A 19,670-nucleotide genomic window follows, 5' to 3' on the forward strand; every position below is an offset into this window, starting at 1 on the left:
GTGGTGTACGGTCAGCGGAGCTGGGGTCCTGGGAGTCCATCCAAGATGGCGGCTCCCATTTGTCGCACATGGCTGGGGGTGCACAAAATGGCGGCGCCCATCCATCGAACGTGGCGTCCGCGGGACAAGATGGCGGCGCCCGGGGGCCGCACGTGGCCCTGGAGGAGGAAGATGGCGGCACCCGCTGGCCGCACGGGGACCGTGGGGAGGTTCGTGGTGGTGGTCCGCATTCACCACCGGAGACCGCGGCGACCGCACAGGCCTGGCATACCACCACGAAGTGGCCCTTTTTACCGCATCCCTTGCAGGTGGATGTGCGGGCCGGGCAGCGCTGCTGGGGATGCTTGGCCTGCCCGCAAAAGTAGCAACGTGGCCCCCCGGGGTTGCCAGGCCGCCTTGCAGCACAAGCTTGTGGGGGGATGGGAGATGTCTCGGGATCGGCTGTTGAGCGGTTCCACGCTGCCCAGGGGGCTGCCGCGCGGTCGGGAACGTAAGTGCGGGCGTTTCGGGAGGCCACATCCAGGGAGCCTGCAAGGGCCCGTGTCTCCTTGAGGCCTAGGGTGTCTTTTTACAGCAATCGCTGGCGGATTTGAGAGGACAGCAAACCTGCCACAAAAGTGTCCCAGATCAAGAGTTTTGTGTGGTTGCTTGCCGAAACCTGCGGGCAGTTTCTCCCCAACACCAGGCGCGCACAGTAGAATTCTTCCAGCGATTCCCAGGGATTTGTCGCCTCGTTGCTAGCAGATGTCGGGCGTAGACCTGGTTTACCGGGCGAATATAATGTCCTTTTAGCAGCTCCATTGTTGCATCGAAGTCGTCCGCGTCCTCGATGGTGGTGTAAATTTTCGGGCTCACCCGTGAGTGCAGGACTTGCAATTTCTGTTCGCCCTTGGGTGTGTATTCGGCCATTCCGAGATATCCTTTAAAACACGCCAGCCAGTGCTTGAAGGTTGCCGCTGAGTTCGCCGCGTGGGGGCTGAGTTGCAGACACTCAGGCTTGATTTGGAGCTCCATTCTCCATCTAGCTTATTAAATTGATGCACGATCAATGACCACTAAAGCGAGGTTGTAGTCCAACTGAAGACTTTAATAAGCTAGATGTTTCCCCCAGCAGCTCAGGTACAGAAAGAAGGCTGCTGGGGCGGCACGGACTCTTATACCCTGCCTTGCAGGGCGGAGCTACCCTACAGCTTGACCAATAGGAAACATACAATATCTTCCAATGGTGTTCCAGCATTACCAGGCACCGTAATACCTCTACACAGAATACCACAGTACCCAATCAGGTGCTGGAAAGTGTCGACTGGGGGCTTTTCACAGTAGCTTTATTGCAGTGTTAATGTAAGCCTACTTGTGACAATAAAGATTATTATTAGTTGCATAACGGGGGTAACTACCTTTATTACCTTCCGTACACACTACCCTTTGGAGGACGATGAAAAAGTAATTTTGCATGAGGCACTTAATTTTAAAGCGGTATTGCTTGCTTACATATTCATCATCTCCACACATAGAATCATAAAATCCCTACAATGCAGAATAATAATAATAACCTTTCATTGTCACAAGCATGAAGTTACTGTGAAAAGCCCCTAGTCGCCACATTCCGGCGCCTGTTCGGGTAAGCTGGTACGGGAATTGAACCCGTACTGCTGACTTTGTTCTGCATCACAAACCAGCTGTCTAGCCCACTGAGCTAAACCAGCCCAAGGAGGCCATTCAGCCTATCAAGTCTGCACCGACCCTCTGTAAGAGCACTCAACCCAAGTCTACTCAACCGCCCTATCCCAATAACCTAATCTGCACATCCCTGGACACTAAGGGCAATTGATCATGGTCAATCCACCTGACCTGCCCATCTTTGGACTGTGGGAGGAAACCGGAGCACCCGGAGGAAACCCACGCAGCCACGGGGAGAACGTGCAAACTCCACACAGACAGTCACACGAGGCCGGAATTGAACCCGCGTCCCAGGCGCTGTGAAGCAGCAGTGCTTGCCACCGTGCCGCCCACATTCGAATGCTTTAGAGATATTACAGTGTTCCATCCATTTTCTCTCCAGTGGAAACAAGTTCAGCATTGCAAACCTTTCATTATATCTTCCTCGGGATTGTTAGCAATATCTGAGAGACACCAGCTTGCATTGAATACTCTGCAGCACTACTGTATTTAGCTTGATGGAAGAAATTCATGAGAATAATGTGCATGCAGATACGTAAAAGGGAGATTAAAGAAACCTTCTCAAAAAGTAAACTGCGGATGCTGCAAATGGAAAATGCTGCAAATACACAGCAGGTCATGGCACGCACCCCTTTCTCAAAACCTATTACTCTTCAAACTTTTCCCAGAATGGGAACAGGTTGAAATATTGGTTGGGATTCTCCAGACCCCGGGCGCGTGTTTCTCGACAGCGCACCGTTCGCTGGTGGAAGGATTCTACCTTCCTGCCGCTTGTCAATGGAATTTCCCATTGTAACCGCCCCAAGCTAAACCCAGGGGCGCTCTGCCAGCGGGAAAAGCGAATTCCGATGACCGGAGAATTCCGGCCATTAACTCTGTTTCTCTTCATGGATGCTTGCCATCACCTGTTGAATATTTCCAGATTAAAAAACCTTTGTAATTTGTCCATGTGATAAGAATTTACTGTGTAGAGTAGAGGTACCTTTCACCTACTGAATTATACCTGCTCATTCTATGAGCAGAGTGGGAAGGAAGGTTCCAAACCTCAGGTTACAAAGACTCTGAAATCTTTTTTTTAATGTTTTTTATTGGGTTTTGTGCAAGCTATAAATACAAGTATGTACCTTGCATAGGCTGTCAGATATATAACCAGACGGGAGGGGTCTTTGCACCTCTCTCTTCTATTCTCTCCTTTTTACATCTAACTAGGGTGGAGGGGGCACCTAGGTGGTGCCCCTAATGCTTTCTACATTATTCTGTCCAGTTGCCTCGGCATCGGCCATTGCTAGTTTCTCCTTCCAGTTTTTCTTTGCGTTCTCTCGTTGTGCTGTGGTTGCCGCCACTGTTGTCTTCCCCTGCACCCCCCCCCCCCCCCCCCCATTTTTGTTCTCTTATCTCTTCCGCGTTCTGGCTTCCTCTTTTGTTCTTCCCCTCCCCACCCCCTTCTTCACTGCTGCCTCCCATTCTTTCTTACTGGGTTTTGCTACCTCACCTTGCTCTCGCTCTCTCTCTCTCTCCCCCCCTCCCCTCCATTTCTCTCTCTCGCTCTCTCTCTCTCTCTTCCCCCCCTGCCCCCCGGCCAGGTCCTCCCTTGCTTTACCCTTTTTGACTTGTCCTGGCTAGTTCTCCCTGGCTACTTATTTATTTAAGTGTTGCCAAAGACTCTGAAATCTTGATAGCAATACAAAATATGATCTCATTGATGTCATGCTTTATCTCTCTTTAGTGCCCTTGGAATGTCCATAAACTGGATGCCTACTATTGTGACAATGAACAGGTAACGTGCATTGTCTGTGCATCTTTCTTTTGGAGTTGTTCCAATTTTCTTTATCTGAAGCCATTCACCGACTCCTGGTGGGGCAACCAAAGACCTCCATTCCTCCCAAATAACTATTCTTGATGTTTAGCTTTCTCTCTTTAAAAATCTATTTGTGTTGAAAAAAACCCACATATTTACTCAAAGATGCCGTTTGGGTTCTTGGTCATATCGTATCTGTCCTTTTTGCATGGATTTTCTGCCCACCCCTTTCCCCACCTCTTCGAGGACATTGGATCTTTGCTGAACACAATTTCATCAGTGCCAGTCACCCTGCGTGCCCCACACAAGTGGACATTGTTTTATGTATGGACCTAACTGACAAGCTGTTTGACTCTGGAGTCGTTACATGTAATGCTTATGGGTAAATAAAAATCCTTGGAAACAAGACTTTGGGGTGAATCTTATGCCACCCCCTCCTCCGCCAATGTATGCTAAGGTGGGGAGGGAGGGGTTACATAAAATACAGAGGGTGGACATTATTCCCTTCCCTGACCTGGCCCCCATATCACAATGGGTGGGCAAGTAGTCAGGCAGCCCACCCACCTTTAGGCTTATTGAAACCTTAAGTGGCCAGTCAATACCACTTAAGGACCTAATTCCTCCTCTGCAACAATAAGACACGCAACTGGGGAAAGGGGAAGGAAGGCAGCTTTGATAGCATGGGCTGCTGTAAGGTAGAAGCGGAGTACCTCCTTTGGTGGGGTCTGTGCCCATCAGAGGCACAGACCCCACCAAAGGAGGTACGATAGGCCCACCCTATGTACCTCCCCATTGGCCTCCAGAAGCCCAACCCCCTCACGTCTTCCCCTTGACAACATTACTGGAGTCAGTCTCTAATCCCTGCCAGCCCAAAATGCCCAAGCATACTTTCAAGTCCAGGAGACATTTGTCTCACTTCCCGGCAACTGCCTGTAGTCCTAGCAATGGCCACTACTGCCTTCTGGTGCTCAAGGGTGGGACTTCCTGTCCCCAAGGGGCAAGTAATTAAGACCACCCCCTGCGTATTATCACTATGGGGCAACCTAATTTCTGGTCAGCACAGTGTTGATAGACCTTTTCATGCAAGGGGTGCAGAGAATTCCCCTCCCCCTCCAACTCCAGTAAAATTCACCCCTACCTTTTAGAAGTGGTAACAAATTATCCCTGCAGTTTTCTGGGATCCCAATGTCAGGCCCAAATGGGGGACAGAAGCCTGCACTGTGTGGGAAACAGTCACTCGCATATGATTTTATCCGAATTTGCCAGAGGGCAACATTGCCAAAGGAAACCGGATGGGTGGGCGGGCTCTCAAAGCTGCGGAGCCTCCAGTTTGGAAGCAGCAGCAAGATGCCTTAGCAGGTGCGTAAGTGTGGGCACCTCAAAATGGAGGGGCCCCTCTCTCCAACCTCCTAAAATTTAAAATAAACAACAGATCCAGCAGCCGGGGACCATTGTTGGGTGGGACTCCCTTCACAGGGTGACATCATACATGCAGGGTGGGATCTCTAAACCTACCTGGCCTGCTGTTTGATGTTGTGTGTGCCTGCATACCATTGTAATGTAAAGGTGCAGAGCAAGGGTTAAAGTAGGACTAGAGAATAGCACCACACACGGAACGATGTATAGAGTCACATGGTAATGGACTACGAGAACATGCCAGAGGCAGCCTGCACGGACGGAAACAGCAGACCTTGTGTAACAATATCTGGGATCCGTATATAGTTACAAATTAACACGAAATAGTTTGTGTTTAAACATTCAAGACTCAAAATCTCATAGGGCGGTATGTTGGCACAGTGGTTAGCACTGCTGCATCACAGCGCCAGGGATCTAGGTTCAATTCTGGCCTTGGGTGAGTGTCTATGAGTTTGCACGTTCTCCCAGTGTCTTCGTGAGTTTCCTCCAGGTGCTCAGTTTCCTCCCACAGTCCAAAGATGTGCAGGTTAGGTGGATTGGCTATGCTAAATTGCCCCTTAGTGTCCAAAGGTTGGGTGGGGTTACAGGGGTAGGGTGGGGAAGTGGGCCTAGGTAGCCTGGTCTTTCGAAGGGGCGGTGCAGACTCGATGAGCCAAATGGTCTCTTTCTGCACTATAGGGATTCTATGATTCTATTATATTCTATTCTAGAGACAACCTAGGTAACTATAGACCAGTGAGCCTTACTTCTGTTGTGGGCAAAATCTTGGAAAGGATTATAAGAGATAGGATGTATAATCATCTGGAAAGGAAAAATTTGATTAGAGATAGTCAACACGGTTTTGTGAAGGGTAGGTCATGCCTCACGAACCTTATTGAGTTCTTTGAGAAGGTGACCAAACAGGTGGATGAGGGTAAGCAGTTGATGTGGTGTATATGGATTTCAGTAAAGCGTTTAATAATGTTCCCCACGGTAGGCTACTACAGAAAATACGGAGGCATGGGATTCAGGGTGATTTAGCTGTTTGGATCAGAAATTGGCTAGCTGGAAGAAGACAAAGGGGGGTGGTTGATGGGAAATGTTCAGCCTGGAGTCCAGTTACTAGTGGTGTACCACAAGGATCTGTTTTGGGGCCACTGCTGTTTGTCATTTTATAAATGACCTGGAGGAGGGCGTAGAAGGATGGATGAGTAAATTTGCAGATGACACTAAAGTCGGTGGAGTTGTGGACAGTGCGGAAGGATGTTACAAGTTACACAGGGACATAGATAAGCTGCAGTGCTGGGCTGAGAGGTGGCAAATGGAGTTTAATGTAGAAAAGTATGAGGTGATTCATTTTGGAAGAAATAACAGGAAGGCAGAGTACTGGGCTAATGATAAGATTCTTGGCAGTGTGGATGAGCAGAGAGATCTCGGTGTCCATGTACGTAGATCCGTGAAAGTTGCCACCCAGGTTGAGAGGGTTGTTAAGAAGGTGTATGGTGTGTTAGCTTTTATTGGTAGAGGTATTGAGTTTCGGAGCCATGTGGTCATGTTGCAGCTGTACAAAACTCTGGTGCGGCCGCATTTGGAGTATTGCATGCAATTCTGGTCGCCGCATTATAGGACGGATGTGGAAGCATTGGAAAGAGTGCAGAGGAGATTGACCAGAATGTTGCCTGGTATGGAGGGAAGATCGTATGAGGAAAGGCTGAGGGACTTGAGGCTGTTTTCGTTAGAGAGAAGAAGGTTAAGAGGTGACTTAATTGAGGCATACAAGATGATCAGAGGATTGGATAGGGTGGACAGTGAGAGCCTTTTTCCTCGGATGGTGATGTCTAGCATTAGGGGACACAGCTTTAAATTGAGGGGAGATAGATATAAGACAGATGTCAGAGGTAGGTTCTTTATTCAGAGAGTAGTAAGGGCGTGGAACGCCCTGCCTGCAACAGTAGTGGACTCGCCAACACTAAGGGCATTCAAATGGTCATTGGATAGACATATGGACGATAAGGGAATAGTGTAGATGGGCATTAGAGTGGTTTCACAGGTCGGCGCAACATTGAGGGCCGAAGGGCCTGTACTGCGCTGTAATGTTCTATGTTCTATTCTATAAATGAGACACCATAGCCGAGCTCTTAACGCAACGTGATGCTCAATGGAAGCACCATAATTCAACAAACCCCAATCCATGATTTGCCATGGGGTGACCTCTTCAAGGAAGGTGTACTATCTCCCACTGCCTGCAGGAATCTGGGGGGCAAGCTTGTGGTCGGAGTGTCCTGCCACCTCTACATCCCACCACCCTTCAGAAAATGGCCTGAGGGCATGATGGAGACAGGGACTGGCACGTTGGTTGGCATTGCTATTTTTAATGCTGATCTGCCTCCATGCCTGCACAGTGGAGCCATGGCATCCTTATTGATGCTTGTTTTGGATGGATGATTTTAAGAAACACACATTCAGAGCAGTTTGATCCAAATGATATTTAGGCAGTCATGCAACATATTCAGTTGATGTGTCGTCATGTGACACGCTCCTTGATTGTAATTGGTGCCCACTCTGGTGTTGGTGCCAATTACATATAAACATACACATTAGGAACAGGAGGAGGCCACTCGGCCCCTCGAGCCTGCTCTGCCATTCAATAGGATCGTGGCTGATCTGATTTTAATTCAACTCCGCATTCCTGCCCAACGCCGATAACCATTCACCACCAATTTCAAAATGCCTGGGTCAGAAAATAAAATCAGGTTACTGTCATGCATCTTTCTGGCACTGCATTTACACAGACCTGGAACCCCCCTGACTGGCCTGCAAACTAGTCTGAATGGTCACCTCTAGGATTCCACCTGGGCTCATTCACTGTACCTCCTGTAGGTAACATTAACTCGGAGGTTTCCTCCTTCAGTAGCTAGAGCCATCCTACAGTTCTGCTTTATTGTGTTGCGTTAGAGTTTTGCGTTTCTATTTTCAGGGTCGTTGCTATGGGGGAAGGTGCCAAACCAGAGACCGACAGTGTAATTACATCTGGGGTCATGGTAAGTGAACACGTTTACTTCTAATGGATTGTAAGGATGAGACACAATCCGTGTCTGATGGGATCTTCTTTTCATATTGAACCCAGTGAGCGGGAATTTCTCTTTCTCTCCCCCCCCGCCCCCACTCCATGGCATGTTTTGCGGAGGCAGCCTGCTATTGGTTGGTGACGGGATCTTCTGGTCCGGCCGCTGTCAACAGGTTTCCCCGTTGTTCACATCCTTCGCCATTGTGGAATCTGCAGCTGGGGGCCACTGACGGCAGGAATGGTCAGAGAATTTGGGCCAATAGAAGCGACTGTATATAATGAGCGGGATTCTCTGATCCTGAGGCTAAGTGTTGACGCCTTCGTAAACGCTGTCGCGGTTCTCGACGGTGTCAACATGGTCTCAGGAGCAGCAATACTGACCTCTACAGGGGGCCAGCACAGGACTGGAGCGCCCACACCGCTCCAGCTGCCAATCCCCAGCGTCAGATGGGCATTGCGGGTCTGCGCATGCGCAGTGGGGCTGGCGCCAATACATGCATGTGCAGTGGGACCACCGCCAAATCGCGCATGTGCAGTGGCTCCCTTCTCCGCGCCGGCCCCGACTCAACATGGCGTAGGGCTACAGGGGCCGGCGCGGAACAAAAGAGGTCCCCAGCCCGAGAGGCCAGCCCGCCGATCGGTAAGCCCTGATCGCGGGCCAGGCCACAGCGCCCCCCCCCGGCGCCGGCGCGGTCCGCTCTCCGAAGAATTGGTGGACCGGCATCGGGGCGGTGTGGTGCGATTCGCGCTGGTCCCGGCAATTCTCCGGACCGGCACTGGGGTGAGAGAATCCCGCCCAATATATTCATAAAAGTATCAGAAAATGGTCATTAATAATTATTTTCATAAATTAACAGCAATAATAGGAATATTAACAGCCGTACTTGCAACATTTCTTTTTTGTTTTGATTTTTATTGTTTAGAATATTTGAGTGTTTCTTGTTAACAATCACAGAAGGTAGCACCTAAAGCGTTATTTCAATGAATTTCTACAGTGCAGAAGGAGGCAATTCGGCCTGTCGAGCCTGCACTACCATCTGAAAGAGCACCCTAGCTCGGCCCACTACCCCGCCCTATTACCATAACCCCATCTAATCTGCACACTTTGGACATAAGGGCAATTTTAGCATGGCCAATCCATCTGACCTGCCTCTCTTTGGACTGTGGGAGGAAACCCATGCAGACGCGGGGAGAAAGTGCAAACTCTACACAGTCACTCAAGGCCGGAATTGAACCCGGCTCCCTTGCGCTGTGAGGCAGCAGTGCTAACCACTGCGCCACCATGCCACCCACAAGAAAGTAGGAGGAATTTGCATTTCAACCGATCAAGAAACACCTCCCTCGCTGGGTGACATTTTCTCCAAACAGACCTCCATGCAGTGGGGTGGGTCAGGGACATGTTTGCAATTGATGTGGATTCGGTAATGGCTCCTGTTTCCTGACCAATGACCGAGGGCAGGGCGTAATGTCACCCCCAAAGGAAGGATTTGTAGTCAGAGGGACCCCAGCAGAGGGCAGAATGGCTGAACTATGCACTGATTCTGAAGGCTTCAGTGACCACAGAACGGAAAGGAGAGCTGGGAGGGCTGGTCCCTCCTGATTCCTGACTATGTTGGAAAATCTAGCCTGGCAATGTTTTGTGTAAAGTATTAGCACAGTAGAGCTGAGGAAGTAAGCTTGAAATCGAAAATAGAAAACTCCCTGAAAAAAAACGTTTGCTTTTCAAGATTCTGCGGATCGATTCTGCTACGAAAAGTTGAATATTGAAGGGACGGAGAAAGGAAACTGTGGCAAAGATGGCCAAAACTGGCTTCAGTGCAGTAAACAGTAAGTAGCTAATTATTCAGCCAATCTCAGTGACATGCAGCAGCATTTAATGAGCTTGTTTTGCTTTCCAGTTTTCTTCAGTTTGTGTTTTCCTTTCTACTTTCACGCACTTATATTTGTCTTTATGTATGCAGAAGAAGAGAAGGATAACAGATCCAACCAATCTCACCCTCGTCTCCAATCCATTCGCTGATTCCATCCGAACATAATTCTCCTGCAGCTCCTGGGAGCAGCAATAAGAAGGGTCCTGTGGCCAACTGAGAAACCTCTATCAAAGAAAGTAGCACCAAACCCTCATGACTGACCAACCAAACCCCAGGTGGTCCGCAAACCATTAATTCTCAACCAGAATAAATGGATCTATCTTCTTGCATGCTGTGAGCGCCTTGTTTTTTCCGGAAGGCCATCTATGGCCTTCAAGAAGGACTGTAAGGAATTGGTTTTCACGCTTTCCTTTGGAATCTTGCTCCACAGATCAGTTGTCCTCAGGGAAACGTAAAACCTCCAATATGCGACCTTACGTCCGGAGTCCTCAGCTTATACAGGTGCTCCCTTGTTCTTCCCTTCAACATCACCACAGAGGCAGGCTTTCTTAATGCAAGTTCATTTAAAAATTACGTGCTGCATCCCAAGGACAACACCTGGCTCTCTGTTTACTTCCCTGGTATCCTTACCTTCTAATAATCTGAAATATGTGGATCAGATTGCATCCGAATCAGATGCTGAAGGTTCCAAATATTACCAGTGTACTGCAGCTCACAAGAGTGTATCCTTTTTCAATCTCCCTCTTCTCTCCTGATGACACTCTTCCTTTGTTGAGCTGCAAAAGTATTCACCCTTAATGTGCAAGTATATGGTCCAAATCATGCCGCAAAATTGCTGGTGGCACATCATTACCAATGCACAAATTAGCCAGCAGATTCAAGCAAAGAAGAGATACTCCGTTAGCTGTGAATCACCGTAACATTGCTGCCCAACTTGGACTGCACAACTCTTTGCTTTGCACAAATGGTGGTTTGTCTGTTATCTACACATGGAGCTCACTGCCCATTGTCAGAGCGCATACTTAAAGCACAAGTACCCTTTTAATGACATGATAATTGTTAATGCGGTGATAATAAACCCCTCTGACTCAGAAAGAGAACAATTTAACCTCTTAAATCCCAAAGCTGCATGCTTGCTGTTGGAGATTTAAAAACGGCAAATTAGAATTTTAAAAATAATTATTTTCCAATTTTTCCGTTCTGCGTCTTTATTCTCATTCTTAATCCAATCTTTCGTGCCTTCTCTTTATTTCTCTTTCTGATTTGACTGTGATTCACCCAACTTTTCAATTGTTTCTCAGCTCTTTTGTCAAGTCTTAAATGCTATTGGTTAAGGAAGAACACGGTTAGGCCTATCCTTCAGTGAGGTCACAGACCACCTGTTGCTTTCGCCACCTTGTCATGTCACTATCAGCTCGCACTTCCAGAGCAAAAATGTTGAGCTGAAAATTGCAGGAAGAAAATCTACGTAATGCGCACACCGTGAGATCTCTCACTCTGGCAAGATTTGAACCAGTGAGTGTCAGGTGTTAGACTTCAAAAACCCTGACAACCGAATTCAACATCTTTCCATCAAGGGTTTGATTCCCGTTGATCAAACCCACCTTGGCAGGTCACTTGTTCAAAAGGACAGAATTTGTTGTCTGTTGTTACTCAGGCTGCTATGCTGCACTCAATCTTTATTTTGCTTTTACATTTCAAAACTAATTGTTTATGGTAAGTGCCATTTGGCTGATATCGGCTTGGGATGTTTTCCTTTGTTACATGGCTGTATAGCAAACTTACACCTCCACGGTGATTTAGGATAACACACGTGTGCATGTGCTGTCAATGGCTGAAAGCATTGCCTTGAGTGTTAATGTGGCTTATTTTCAATGGTTGGTAACATAATTCTCCCTGTTTTATGTAGGGATGTTCTTTGTGGTTATCTTTTTTGTTCCAATATAACTCAGCCTCCAAGACATGGGGACCTGAATGGAGACATTACCAGCATGGTATTATACCATCAGAACAAATACACGGATTGCAGGTAACAATCCAATTCTCCCGATTTCAGTAGCAAGTACATTGATCCAGTAATGATGTCGAACATGAATCTAAATTATTTGAAGATACAGTAACTGAGCAAGGTACATGATGTTTGATTTTCCATGACCCAACTGGAATATATTTCCAAAAGCTCTTCTCAAAGAATGTTACAGAATCATTATTACTAGTGTGCTGCAGTAAACCAGATGTACTGCCTATGATATTATTATAAACTGTGAATCACACTGTGGCACATAGAGTTGTCATTCTGTTTGCAGATTGTTGAAAATAAAACCTGCTCTAAGGGGAGAAAAATATTGCCTAAAGGTTTTAGATTAGATTGTCTGTACTCCTGATGTGATTGTCATTTTTAAAATGTTTTTATTAAATACATCAAACACAACCAAAACCAAAAAGAGAACAAACAGGAAATCTTATAACAAATATATAACCAACAGCCCCTTGCCCCGCCCTCCCTGCTGTTACCCTCCATCCACTCAGCCTCCTTTTTTAACCCCAAAGACCCCACCCCTTGCTGACGTAACTATCCTGAAGAAATCGATAAATGGTTTGCATCTCTGGGCAAACCCCTCCACAGACTCTCGCAAGGCGAACCTGATTTTTTCCAATCTGAGGAATTCTGTGAGGTCGCTCACCCACACCCCCGGCTCGGAGGCTCAGAGTCCCTCCATCCCAACAAGATCCAGCTCCAGGCTAGCAAAGAAGCAAAGACCATTCTCACCCCCTGGACTCCCGGGTCTTCCGCCACTCCAAAAATTGCCACTTCTGGACTCGGGACCACCTTCACCCTCAGCACCTCAGACATCAGGGGCGGGATTCTCCGACCTGCCCACCGGGTCAGAGAATCCCCCGGGGGGGCGCGAATCCCATCCCACCGCCCCTACGCCGGCTGCCGTATTCTCCAGAGCAGTTTTTCAGACAGGGGCGGGATTCACACCACGCCGCTCGGGGGCCGTTGGCAGTGGCCCCCCCGGCAATTCTCCGGGACCCGATGGGCCGAATGGCCGTCCGTTTTTGGCTAGTCCCTGCGGCGTGAATGACTCAACTCACGTACCGGCAGGACCTGGCAGGTAAGTCGTCGTGGCGGGGGGGGGGAGGCCACTTTGGCCTGGCCCGCGATCAGGGTCCGCCGATCTGCGGGCAGGCCTGTTCCATGGGGGCACTTCTTCCTTCCGCGCCGGCCCCTGTAGGGCACCGCCATGGCTGGCACGGAGAAGAGAACCCCCTGTGCATGCACCAAAATACACCAGCCGGTCTGCACATGCGCAGAACCACACCGGCGGTTCCGCGCATGCGCGAGATCACGTCAGCCCTTCGGCACATGCGCGAACTCGCTCTGTCCCTTCGCCGCCGGCTGAAGCGGCGCCAACCCCTCCGGCGTCCACCTAGCCCCCGAAAGTGTGGAGAATTCTGCACTTTCGGGGCTGTTGACGCTGGAGTGAGTGGTTGGCGCCGGTTCTCCCGATGGCGTGGGGACTTGGTCCCTAGAAGGGAGAATCCCGCCTCAGAGCAGTGAGCACCCACCAGAATTCTTCCAGCTTTGGACAGGCCCAAAACATCTGGCCATGTTTCGCAGCCCCCCCGCCCCCCCCAATCCCGCACCGCCCACACCTATCCTCCACCACCTCAAAAAACCTGCTCATTCTGGCCACCGTCATATGCACCCAGTGTACTACTTTAAATTGAATGAGGCTCAGCCTAACGCATGAAGAGGGTGCATCCACCCTCAGATTCTCCGCCCATAACCCAGCCAAGGAATACCTTTTATAAAGAAATAACAACTTGATGAGCTGTTGCGGTGCTTCTCATCTATGATGCACACTGCTATTACTGTGCATCAGTGGTGGAGGGAGTGAATGTTTAAAGTGATGTACAGGATATAGTAAGCTTCTTCGTCGTCACGTTTCTTGAGTATTGTTGACGCTGCACTAATCCAGGCAAGTGGAGAGTATTCTATCGCTCGGGTGCCTTGTAGATAGTGGAAACCTTTGGGAAGTCAGGAGTGGTTAAAGAAGTTTCTAGTTCTGATCACTCTCCACCTGTCCCTGTGTGAAACGCAGTAGGCTTAGCTATGATGCTCTTTGTGGTGAATAGCCTGCTGACATGCAGTGCCTGCAATCATACATGGAAAGTTGAACATTTTATAAGGAGGTTATCTTGAATCCATGGCATCAAACCCCAGGGGGAAATGTAGCAAGGATGTTTTATAAGAGTACATTTTGTGCACTGCAATCAGAAAGGGGTAAAGTAGCATTGTGCGGTGTTGATCAAGTTCAGTATTAACAGGACTAAAGTGCAATTGTGATGTTCTCAGGGGAGGCCATGTTCTGCTGGATGATGGTACTAGCCTTGGTTATGTAGAAGACGGTACTTCCTGTGGACCCAACATGATGTGTCTTGATCACAAATGCCTACCAATACAAGCCTTCAACCTGAGCTCCTGCCCACAGAGCGCAAGTGGAGAAGTCTGCTTTAATCACGGGGTGAGTTCATTGGAATATCAAGCATTGCGGAATGTGTACACTCTGCCAGATGTTGCTTGTTTGTTGAATACGGAAACCTCGGCAAGTCACAGATAGACTATATCTGGAGATGTGCACAAATTGGCCAGCATTCTGACAGCAGGCCTGCCTTCAGCAGGGAAAATATTGCACTCTTTGTTCATGTTACGCACACATATAAAACTGACAAGCAGGAAAAGCCCAGCTGAACTATTACGCCTGCCCCACATCACGATGGCTGGAGCGTCATGGCGATACATAACTCTTGTCTGGACCTGGAAAGATGTAATGATTTTGCTTCCAGTCTCCACCCCTCTCTCACCTTCACATAATCCATCTCCGACACTTCCCTTCCCTTCCTTGATCCATCGGATGGAATTTAGGGAGCCCGTTAGCTGCAGGCGCAGATTCTGTTATGGCCACTAAATGTCGCAAGAGGGCCATAACGGGATTTGTGCCGACAAGATCTCTTTTCAGGGTGACATAATCAGGTTCACACCCTTTCCATGAATGTGAATACATTTAAATATTCTTAAACGTCTTTGTGCCATAACATCCGCCCACGTTGGATCCTCCCCCTGGCAGCGTGACGTTGTGCTGGTGCGAATCACTATTGGTTTTCAAAACTGGGAACCAGCCGTGATGACCACGCCGGGGGTGCAAAGGTGAGGATAGCCCCGAGGTGGTGAGGGACATGGCTGGGCAATGCCCTAGCACTGCCAGGAGCGGGTCCACTGGGGAGCCCCATTGGAGGGGGGGATTCCCCTTTATGTGTGAGGGAGGGGTGGGGACGACGGTTGCTGTGGGGGATTGAGCATGCATTGGAGGGGTGGGGGGGCGGAGACTGTGGAGGAGCATGGGGGCGATCCCAGTGGCGGGGAGAGATGGGCAGTGCCGGTCAGAGGGGAAGATGTGCCCCGATGCCGGGGAGTGGGGGGGGGGGGGGGGGGGGGGGATGCCCAGTGCTTGCATGGCGGGCGTGAGGGGAAGGGGGGGTGTTTACTTGTCCTGCACTTCTGCCCTCATCCCTTCCACTCCCTCCCAAAACTATTATAGGATCCCTCTTGTCCTCACTTTTCACCCATCAGCCTCTGCAATCAAAGAATCATTCTCCAGCTATTTCCACCAACTGCAGCATGAAGCTATCATGAAACACGTCTTCCCGTAATCCCCCTCACCAGCATTCCGTAGGGACCACTCCCTCCATGATACCTTGGTCCATTCGTCCATCACCCCCAACCCTTCATCCTCTTCCCATGGGAATCACAGAAGGGGCAACACCTGCTGCTTTACCTCTTCCCTTCTCACTGTTCAAGGCCCCAAACACTCCTTTCAGGTGAGGCAGCGTTTTACCTGCATCTCCTTCAATTTGGTCCACTGTATTCGCTGCTCCCAATGCAGTCTCCTCTACATTGGAGAGACTAAACACAAACTGGGTGACCACTTTGCGGAACAGCTTCGCTCCATCCGCAAGCATGACCCCAACCTCCATGTCGCTTGCCATTTCAACACAGCACCTCGCTCTCATGCGCACATGCCCATCCTCAGCCTGTTGCAATACTCCACTGAAGTCCAACGGAAGCATGTGGGAACAACACCTCATCTTCTGATCAGGCATGTTACAACCTTCTGTTCTCAACATTGAGTTCAGGAACTTTAGACTGTGAACTTTATCCTCCATCTTGAATCCTTCTTTGTGACAACGCAACCCATCCCCTCCCCCACAGGGCCACCTGTCACTTATTCTTTAGTTTTGCTTTCACTGTGCTCTGACCTTTGCTTTATATTAACATATTCTGCTATCTTAACGTCATAAGACCATAAGACATAGGAGCGGAAATAAGGCCATTCGGCCCATCGAGTCCACTCCACCATTCAATCATGGCTGATTTCAACTCCATTTACCCGCTCTCTGTCCATCGCCCTTAATTCCTCGAGAAATCAAGAATTTATCAACTTCTGTCTTAAAGACACTCAACGTCCCGGCCTCCACCGCCCTCTGTGGCAATGAATTCCATAGACCCACCACTCTCTGGCTGAAGACATTTCTCCTCATCTCTGTTCTAAAGTGACTCCCTTTTATTCTAAGGCTGTGCCCCCGGGTCCTAGTCTCCCCTGCTAATGGAAACAACTTCCCTACGTCCACCCTATCTAAGCCATTCATTATCTTGAAAGTTTCTATTAGATCTCCCCTCAACCTCCTAAACTCCAATGAATATAATCCCAGGATCCTCAGACGTTCATCGTATGTTAGGCCTACCATTCCTGGGATCACCCGTGTGAGTCTCCGCTGGACCCGCTCCAGTGCCAGTATGTCCTTCCTGAGGTGTGGGGTCCAAAATTGCTCACAGTATTCTAAATGGGGCCTAACTAATGCTTTATAAAGCTTCAGAAGTACATCCCTGCTTTTATATTCCAAGCCTCTTGAGATAAATGACAACATTGCATTTGCTTTCTTAATTACGGACTCAACCTGCAAGTTTACCTTTAGAGAATCCTGGACTAGGACTCCCAAGTCCCTTTGCATTTCAGCATTATGAATTTTGTCACTGTTTAGAAAATAGTCCATGCCTCTATTTTTTTTTCCAAAGTGCAAGACCTTGCACTTGCCCATGTTGAATTTCATCAGCCATTTCTTGGACCACTCTCCTAAACTGTCTAAATCTTTCTGCAGCCTCCCGACCTCCTCCATACTACCTGCCCCTCCACCTATCTTTGTATCATCGGCAAACGTAGCCAGAATGCCCCCAGTCCCTTCATCTAGATCGTTAATATATAAAGAGAACAGCTGTGGCCCCAACACTGAACCCTACGGGACACCACTCGCCATCGGTTGCCATTCCGAAAAAGAACCTTTTATCCCAACTCTCTGCCTTCTGCCTGACAGCCAATCGTCAATCCATGTTAGTACCTTGCCTCGAATACCATGGGCCCTTATTTTACTCAGCAGTCTCCCGTGAGGCACCTTATCAAAGGCCTTTTGGAAGTCAAGATAGATAACATCCATTGGCTCTCCTTGGTCTAACCTATTTGTTATCTCTTCAAAGAACTCTAACAGGTTTGTCAGGCACGACCTCCCCTTACTAAATCCATGCTGACTTGTCCTAATCCGACCCTGCACTTCCAAGAATTTAGAAATCTCATCCTTAACAATGGATTCTAGAATCTTGCCAACAACCGAGGTTAGGCTAATTGGCCTATAATTTTCCATCTTTTTCCTTGTTCCCTTCTTGAACAGGGGGGTTACAACAGCGATTTTCCAATCCTCTGGGACTTTCCCTGACTCCAGTGACTTTTGAAAGATCATAACTAACGCCTCCACTATTTCTTCAGCTATCTCCTTTAGAACTCTAGGATGTAGCCCATCTGGGACTGGAGATTTATCAATTTTTAGACCTCTTAGTTTCTCTAGCACTTTCTCCTTTGTGATGGCTACCATATTCAACTCTGCCCCCTGACTCTCCGGAATTGTTGGGATATTACTCATGTCTTCTACTGTGAAGACTGACGCAAAGTACTTATTTAGTCCCTCCGCTATTTCCTTGTCTCCCATCACTAGATTACCAGCGTCATTTTGGAGCAGCCCAATGTCTACTTTTGCCTCCCGTTTGTTTTTAATGTATTTAAAGAAACTTTTACTATCATTCCTAATGTTACTGGCTAGCCTACCTTCATAATTGATCCTCTCTTTCCTTATTTCTCTCTTTGTTATCCTCTGTTTGTTTTTGTAGCCTTCCCAATCTTCTGACTTCCCACTACTCTTTGCCACATTATAGGCTTTCTCTTCATGCCACTATCAGCACCACCTTCAATCTTTAATGCTGCCATTACCATTTCCTTTGACTTGTGTCCAAGACACCTTTGTCAATCTCCCACCTATCCTTGACCTTCTATTCTGCCCCACCCCCCTCTAACTATATAATCCATCACATTTCAACCCCTCCAGCTTTGAAGAAGAATCATATGGATTCAAAATATTAACTGTGTTTCTTTCTCCACAGATGCTGCCAGACCTGCTGAGTTTATCCAGCATTTTCTGTTTTTAGTTTGACTACGCACTTCCTCCTCCCTCCCTTCTGCCCCTCTCCTTCCCTGTAACCACATAATCTTCTCGGTCAGGACACCAGTAGTTTTTCATGACTTTATGCTCTCGGAATCTTAATTTGGAAATACATGAGACAATGCACCATGCCCAAATGATGATGCCATGTAATTTAAAAGCAAAATGTGCTTCATTGTGCAAGAGAATCGCAGCAGTTCTTTCTTTGCGCAGGGCAAATTTACACCAACCCTCAGTCCACCGACCTCTGTGGGGAGAAAAGTGCTTCCTGATTTCTCTCCTGAAAAGGGTTGCCAACTGTGAATAAATGTATTCCTGGAGGTTTCATCTTACGCTCCAGACATTGGTTGGAGACATCCATTCTTGTGACGCACTGCCAATTGGAAAGCAAAAAGACTCATTGCCCAGTTGGCTGGTGTTTGACTGTCAGCCTTTATTTTCCCTTTTTCAACCTCCTTATATCCATAAGATATAGGAGCGGAAGTAAGGCCATTCGGCCCATCGAGTCCACTCCACCATTCAATCATGGCTGATTTCAACTCCATTTACCCGCTCTCTCTCCATAGCTCTTAATTCCTTGAGAAATCAAGAATTTATCAACTTCTGTCTTAAAGACACTCAACGTCCTGGCCTCCACCGCCCTCTGTGGCAATGAATTCCACAGACCCACCACTCTCTGGCTGAAGAAATTTCTCCTCATCTCTGTTCTAAAGTGACTCCCTTTTATTCTAAGGCTGTGCCCCCGGGTCCTAGTCTCCCCTGCTAATGGAAACAACTTCCCTACATCCACCCTACCTAAGCCATTCATTATCTTGTAAGTTTCTATTAGATCTCCCCTCAACCTCCTAAACTCCAATGAATATAATCCCAGGATCATCAGACGTTCATCGTATGTTAGGCCTACCATTCCTGGGATCATCCGTGTGAATCTCCGCTGAATATCCAGTGAAGAGAAATGTTCAAAGAAAATTACAAATAGAATAATTTATTTGACATCCCAAAGATTTTTCTTCAGGTTTGCACTTTCCCTCACTTCAATTCCTGGAGTCTCCAGGCCAACTCTGGAGGGTTGACAACTCTACACCTCAGCTCTAATTTGAAAATGATGAAGCCACGCACTGAAGCTTCCTTCCCTTTGTAATCCATTTTAGCCACCCTCCTCATCCTACCTGACTTCTGTTGGGAATGAGGGAGGCAGCTTATTTTTATTTTATTTATTCAGTTGGGCATTACTGGTTGGGCTATTATT

General features: G+C 48.2%; 1 protein-coding gene across 4 annotated transcripts in view; it reads left to right on the forward strand.

Moving 5' to 3' along the window:
• adam11 (ADAM metallopeptidase domain 11) overlaps positions 1 to 19,670 on the forward strand; it is a 256,822-nt gene that overhangs the window by 213,813 nt on the left and 23,339 nt on the right. For all 4 annotated transcript variants that reach the window (XM_072487068.1, XM_072487070.1, XM_072487069.1 and 1 more), the window contains exons 19-23: positions 3,407 to 3,457; positions 7,851 to 7,914; positions 9,668 to 9,767; positions 11,721 to 11,840; positions 14,175 to 14,343. In XM_072487068.1, coding sequence (XP_072343169.1) covers positions 3,407 to 3,457; positions 7,851 to 7,914; positions 9,668 to 9,767; positions 11,721 to 11,840; positions 14,175 to 14,343 — 504 coding nt within the window. The remainder of the gene's footprint in view (positions 1 to 3,406; positions 3,458 to 7,850; positions 7,915 to 9,667; positions 9,768 to 11,720; positions 11,841 to 14,174; positions 14,344 to 19,670) is intronic.

Source organism: Scyliorhinus torazame, chromosome 21 (assembly GCF_047496885.1).
Source record: "Scyliorhinus torazame isolate Kashiwa2021f chromosome 21, sScyTor2.1, whole genome shotgun sequence".
NCBI classification, from domain to species: domain Eukaryota; kingdom Metazoa; phylum Chordata; class Chondrichthyes; order Carcharhiniformes; family Scyliorhinidae; genus Scyliorhinus; species Scyliorhinus torazame.